The 5,831-nt window shown below is 35.3% G+C and overlaps 1 protein-coding gene across 3 annotated transcripts in view; it reads right to left on the reverse strand.

Moving 5' to 3' along the window:
* Nucleotides 1–5,831, reverse strand: part of RASA1 (RAS p21 protein activator (GTPase activating protein) 1) — a 203,983-nt gene that overhangs the window by 43,708 nt on the left and 154,444 nt on the right. For all 3 annotated transcript variants that reach the window (XM_006873189.1, XM_006873191.1, XM_006873190.1), the window contains one exon: nt 772–859. In XM_006873189.1, the coding sequence (XP_006873251.1) occupies nt 772–859 (88 nt within the window). The remainder of the gene's footprint in view (nt 1–771; nt 860–5,831) is intronic.

The raw sequence follows: 5,831 nt of genomic DNA on the forward strand, positions 1-5,831 counted from the left end.
AAAAAACTGCTCTTAACTTTTTGCAACATGGGTCAAATACAATATTTGTCCTTTTGTCTAATGGAAAAAAAACAGACTTGAGAGTTATGGGTTTGGGCCTAATATCTAAAATTAGCAATTATGTTCTATTTCTAACAAAAACTTTTTTTAAATTTCTAACTTAATCAATCCGCTATAGGTTTCATCTATAGGGTATAAGTAAAATAACAGCCATACTTAGACAAAATCCATTTAAACACACATAGAAATATTATGGTTCAAAGAAAACAAAATATTATTGAAAACAAGAAGTTGATAAATATTATTTCTTCATAAAATTACTTTAATTAGTTATTTAAGAAGGGATTATACATGGATCAATGGCTAGTACTACAAGTAGATATTCAATCTAGAATGAAAGAAAATCAACATTATCTTCTGATGAATGAACTATTTTTAGACATGAGTAACAACGTATGTTAACAACAGTAACTGGCTTGTGTTTACATTGTACTGAAAATGTCTAATATCTATATATATATGCGTAATCATAAACGAGCATTCTCAGATTTAACAGTGTAAATACAAGTTCAATTTGAAATGGAATAATCTAACTTAAAATTTACTTTTTGCTTAAAAAAAATCCTTATAAATGAATATTCCCATTCCTTCAAATAAAAAAAGATCAGATTTCAAGCATAATTTTAATCACTATATAAAATGCATTCATTTTCTATTATGAACACACGGACTAAAATAAAGATGCACAGTTTTAAAAAATTATTATCTTACCTCTGCTTGCTCTGGAGTTTCTCCTGCAAAGTAAAAGATGTAATGTTCTTCACTAAAGTGCTGAACTACTATCTGAAAACAGTTTGGCCTTTAAAATAGAAACAAAATAGTTATTTGTAATTTTAACAGAGTATTAAAATACTTCAACTAACTTTTAAAAATTACAATAAAGACTGTTGTTCAGAGGCATCCTATTGAGCAGGTTCAGACACACAGTACCCTGTACAGGGTTTCTGAAGAGGTTGGAGGGTTTGAACCACTGACCTTGCTGTTAGCAGTCCAGTGCATACCCTACAGCGCCACACCAAGACTGCTGTTATTAGCTGCCAACTAATGTTAGCTGGCACTCATGTTAACATTGTATGTACAAAGCAGAATTGCATAAACCATATGGTTTTTCAATGTTAAGACCTTTAGAAAGCAGATCAACAGGTCTGTCTTCCAAAGGGTTCCATGTTGGGATCAAACCACCAACCTTTTGGCTGAAAGTCACACTTTTATAATTGTGCTATCCAGGCATTCCTTATAAATTTAAAGAAAAATTTTCTAACATGTATTAATTTTAAAGGAGCTCTGGTAGCATAGTGGCTATGAATTGGGCTGTAAACCTCAAGGTCAGCAGTTCGAAACGACCAGCTGTTCCACAGGAGAAAGATGAAGCTTAATGCTCCTGTAAAGATTTACATCCTTGGAAACCCTGTACAGGGTCATTATGAGTCAGAACCGACTCCACAGCACATAACCACCACCACCACCACCACATTGATTTTAAGACTAAATGAGTTTTATAGTTGGATAACAAAGTATCATCTATTGTACCAGAATATTTGTATAAAGGAACTGTATGCTGTACATAAATGTTTCAGAATATAAAGCTGAATCAATCTTTCAGATTATAAAGAAAAGTACTGCTTAAGTTAATTTTAAAACATTAGAAATGCAGAAGTCAAAAGGAAACTGAAACTAGATTTTTAGAATTCTACAGAGCTACTCGAAACATGTTAAACAACAATAATTGTGCTAAACTCAGTGTTTGGGAAGATGCAATATGGACTGATATACAATGGAAAAAGACAAAAAGTTCTAAGACCAAAAGTGTTCTTAGTGATTATCTTTAATTAGATTGTGGGTCATTTAAATTTCCTTCTATATTATATATACTTATCCATATACAGTTCAACATCTCCAAATTTTTTTCAGTTATTTTTCCCCATCTGTTAGATCAGAAACATTTAATTACTTGTTCTGAGAATTAAACAAGTATATCTCCACACATTTATCAGTTTGTCATACTGCAGGGGCTTTCGTGGTGCTGTGATGCTGGAAGTTATGCCACCATGGACAGGTTTCAGCAGAGTTTCAAAAATAAGAGACTTCTTAGTGACCCATTTATGAGGGATTAGCCATTGAAAGCCTTATGAATAGTAGGAAAGCATTGTCCTCCACTACATAGCGCCAAAGATGAGACCCTCAGGTTGGAAGTCACTCAAAATAAGACTAAGGCAGAGATGTATTCTAAAGGAGAGTCGACATAAATTATGAGGATGGAACATTTTTCATTTGCTGATGGGTACAACTTAAAATGAAAACGAACAGCTGCATAAACACATTAATCATCAGAACCTGCAAAGTATGAAAATTGGAAGTTGACAAGAAGAACCAGGCATTAGTGAGCTGAATGACAGGTACTGGCAATAATAAATTGGACAATCATATGACTTACTACTGGAGTCTAGTGTGCCATTGTAGTCTAAGCACTGGACCAAAAGGTTGAACTGCGTGTCGGCAGTTCAAACTCACCAGCCACTTTTCAGAAACCCCATACAGAGTCACTAAAAATCGGAACTGACTCGATGGCATTTAACAACAATAGCAATAATCATTTACTATTACGAGAATAACTAACTGAAGAATTGCGCATATGCATCACCAAAAAGAACATTTCAAGATCTTGCAGTACAATGCTGCAAGGAAGACTAGTTAATACAACTATTATTAAAATTTAAACACCAAAAAAAAATCCAATAATGAAGAAATTGAAGAATGTTGCCAATTTTTTTATCTGAAATTGATCAAGTATGCAGTTGATACTGGTGATTGAAATACAAAAATTGGTCATAAAGAGAAGCAATCTATATAGTTGAAAAATATGGCCTTTGTCCTTGGTTATGGAATTTCAGCAAACAAGGCTGTACCATCTGCTTATACTAGGCTGTTAATCAGTCTTCCTCCAATCCTGATGCCACACATACAAGATGAATAAGTATGATGAAAGAATACAACCCTGTCACACACCTTTCCTAATTTTAAGCCATTCAGTGTCCCCATGTTCTGTTTGAACAACTGCCTCTTGGTCTATATACAGGTTCCTCATGAGCACAAGTGTTCTGGAATGCTCATACTTCACAATGTTGTCCATAGCTGTCATGATCCACGCAATCGAAAGCCCTTGCATAGTCAATAAAGCACAGGTAAACATCATTCTGGTATTCTCTACTTTCAGCTAAGATCCATCTGATGTCATCAATGATATACTTTGTTTCACGTGCTCATCTGAATCTGGCTTGAACCTCTGGAAGTTACCAGTCCATGTACTGTTTTACCATTTTTGAGTTTCCTTTAACAAAATTTTATTTGCATGAGATATTAAAGATATTGTTTGGTGATTTCCACATTGGGTCACCTCTCTTTGGAAAGATCACAAAATAATGAATCTCTTCCAGTCAGTTGGTCAGGTAGCGTGTCTTCCAAATTTGTGGGCATAGATGAGTGACTCCCTCCAGTGCTACATCAGTTTGTTGAAAGAGTTCAATTTGTATTGCATCAATTCTTTAGATTAGCTCTTTGCTAATCCCTTGAAGTGAATCTTAAGACTTCTTCCTTCAGTACCACTGGCTCTTGATCATATGCTCCCTCTTGAAATAGTTGAACACAGACCATTTCTTTCTGGTACTGTGACTCTGTGTATTCCTTCCACCTTCTTTGATGCTTTCTACCATCACTGAATATTTTGCTCAAAGAATTCTTCAGTATTTCAAGGTGAGGTTTGATTTTTCTCCTCACTTCTTTCACCCTGAGAAACGCTGCACGTGGTCTTCACTTTTGGTTTTCTAACTCTAAGTTCTTACACATTTCAATATTGTACTGGTTTCTTGAACTGTTGTTTGAATTTTTCTGCTCAGCTCTTTTACTTCCTCATTTTTTCCATTTTCTTTAGCATTTCTATGCTAGAGGGCAATTTCAGAGTCTCTTCTGATATCCATTTTGGCCTTTTCTTTCTTTCTTGCCTTCTTAATAATCTTTTGCTTTCTCCCTGCATGATGTTCTTGCTCTTGAGACAATCTCTAAATTCAGGTGGATTATGTTCAAAGTCTAATTTTGGCTCTTATGGACTTATTCAATTTTCCTCAGCTTCAGTCTGAACTTGCATATGAGCAACTGATGGTCTGATCTGTTCTACAGTCTGTCCCTGGCCTTGTTTTGGCTGCTGATATGGAGGTTTTCCAGTGCTGTGGGCTAATGCGCTGGACTACAAAATCTGTTTGAACCACAAGACTGGCAGTTCAGATTCACCAGTTGCTCCTTGGAAACCCCATAAAGGGTCGCTATTGGTCAGAACTGATTCAATGACCCTCAACAAGAAGTCAATTTGATTTCTGTGTATTCTATCTGGTGAGATCCATATGTACATATGTCTTTTATGTTGTTTTAAAAAGGTATTTGCAATGAAGAAATTATTGGTCTTGCAAAATTCTATCATGCAATCTCCAGCATCATTTCTATGGCCAAGGTCATATTTTCCAATTACTGATTCTTCCTCTTTGTTTCTAACCTTTGCATTCCACTCACCAGTAATTATCAATATATCTTGATTGCATGTTTGATTGATTTCCCACTGAAGGAGCTGATAAAATTCTTCAATTTCATTATGACTAACTCTAATGGTTCATAACTTTGAGTAACAATGGTATTAACTGGTCTTCTTTGGAGGCATATGGATATTGTCCTGTTACAGACAGCATTATAATTCAAGGATCTTGAAATCCTTTTGAAGATGAACGCAACACAATTCCTCTTCAATTTTTCATTCTCAGCATAATAAATCATTTGTTTGTCAGATTTAAAATGGCCAATACCAGCCCACTACAGCTCACTAATGCCCAGGATATCAATTCAAAATACCAGTAGCATAGCTTACAGTATCACAGCAACACACAAACTACCACAGAGAGACAAACTGACAGACAAGAGGTGCAAGTGATTCCATATGACTATCTAAAAGGACTCTGAGCTTAACAGTTGACATTATTGATGGTTAAAAGAGACGCAATGGATATTGAGCTTAAATGTAGACAAGCCTTGCACTAGATGTCATAAGCTGAATCTGCCTAGAGATGTTCAGCATTTAAACCAATCATTTATATTCCTTAAAAACAAAAACACCTAAGTGTGTGGGGGAAGTGGGGGGTCGGGGCTTCAACCTTGAAAGCAATATTAAGGGGGAAAAAAGTACTACAAATCTTAAATACTTCCCTAACTGCTTTTTGATATTAAAATATTTTTTTAAACAACTGTTTTTTAATGTAAAGTTTCCTGGAAATATGCCTATGTATAGGTATATTACTAGCAGAACTGAGTATACCTAGTACTAAAGCATAACCAGGGAAAAAGTTACAACACCCAAAGTAAGTCACTCAAAAGGTTGGCAGTGGGGGCAGGCAGATAGAAATGAGGGAACCAAATATCAAATTTTATTACAGAAAATGATACTCCAAATACTTATATATACAGTGAAGAAGAATTTTATGTATAGGATAGTCAAGTAAACAATACCAAAATTAGCCTGGAAAGTAAATGTGGCATTCAAAGATTATTTTAGGCTTCTGTGGTATGGTGAATTAACATGTCTCTTCTAGTCATGGTCTTTGTTGTTGTTGTTGTTGTTAAGTGCCGTCGAGTCGGTTCCTACCCATAGCGACCCTGTACAGGGTTTCCGAGGCTGTAAATCTTTACGGGAGTAGAAAGCCTCATCTTTCTCCCGCGGAGCAGCTGGTAGTTTC

Source organism: Chrysochloris asiatica, unplaced genomic scaffold, assembly GCF_000296735.1.
Source record: "Chrysochloris asiatica unplaced genomic scaffold, ChrAsi1.0 scaffold00227, whole genome shotgun sequence".
NCBI lineage: Eukaryota > Metazoa > Chordata > Mammalia > Afrosoricida > Chrysochloridae > Chrysochloris > Chrysochloris asiatica.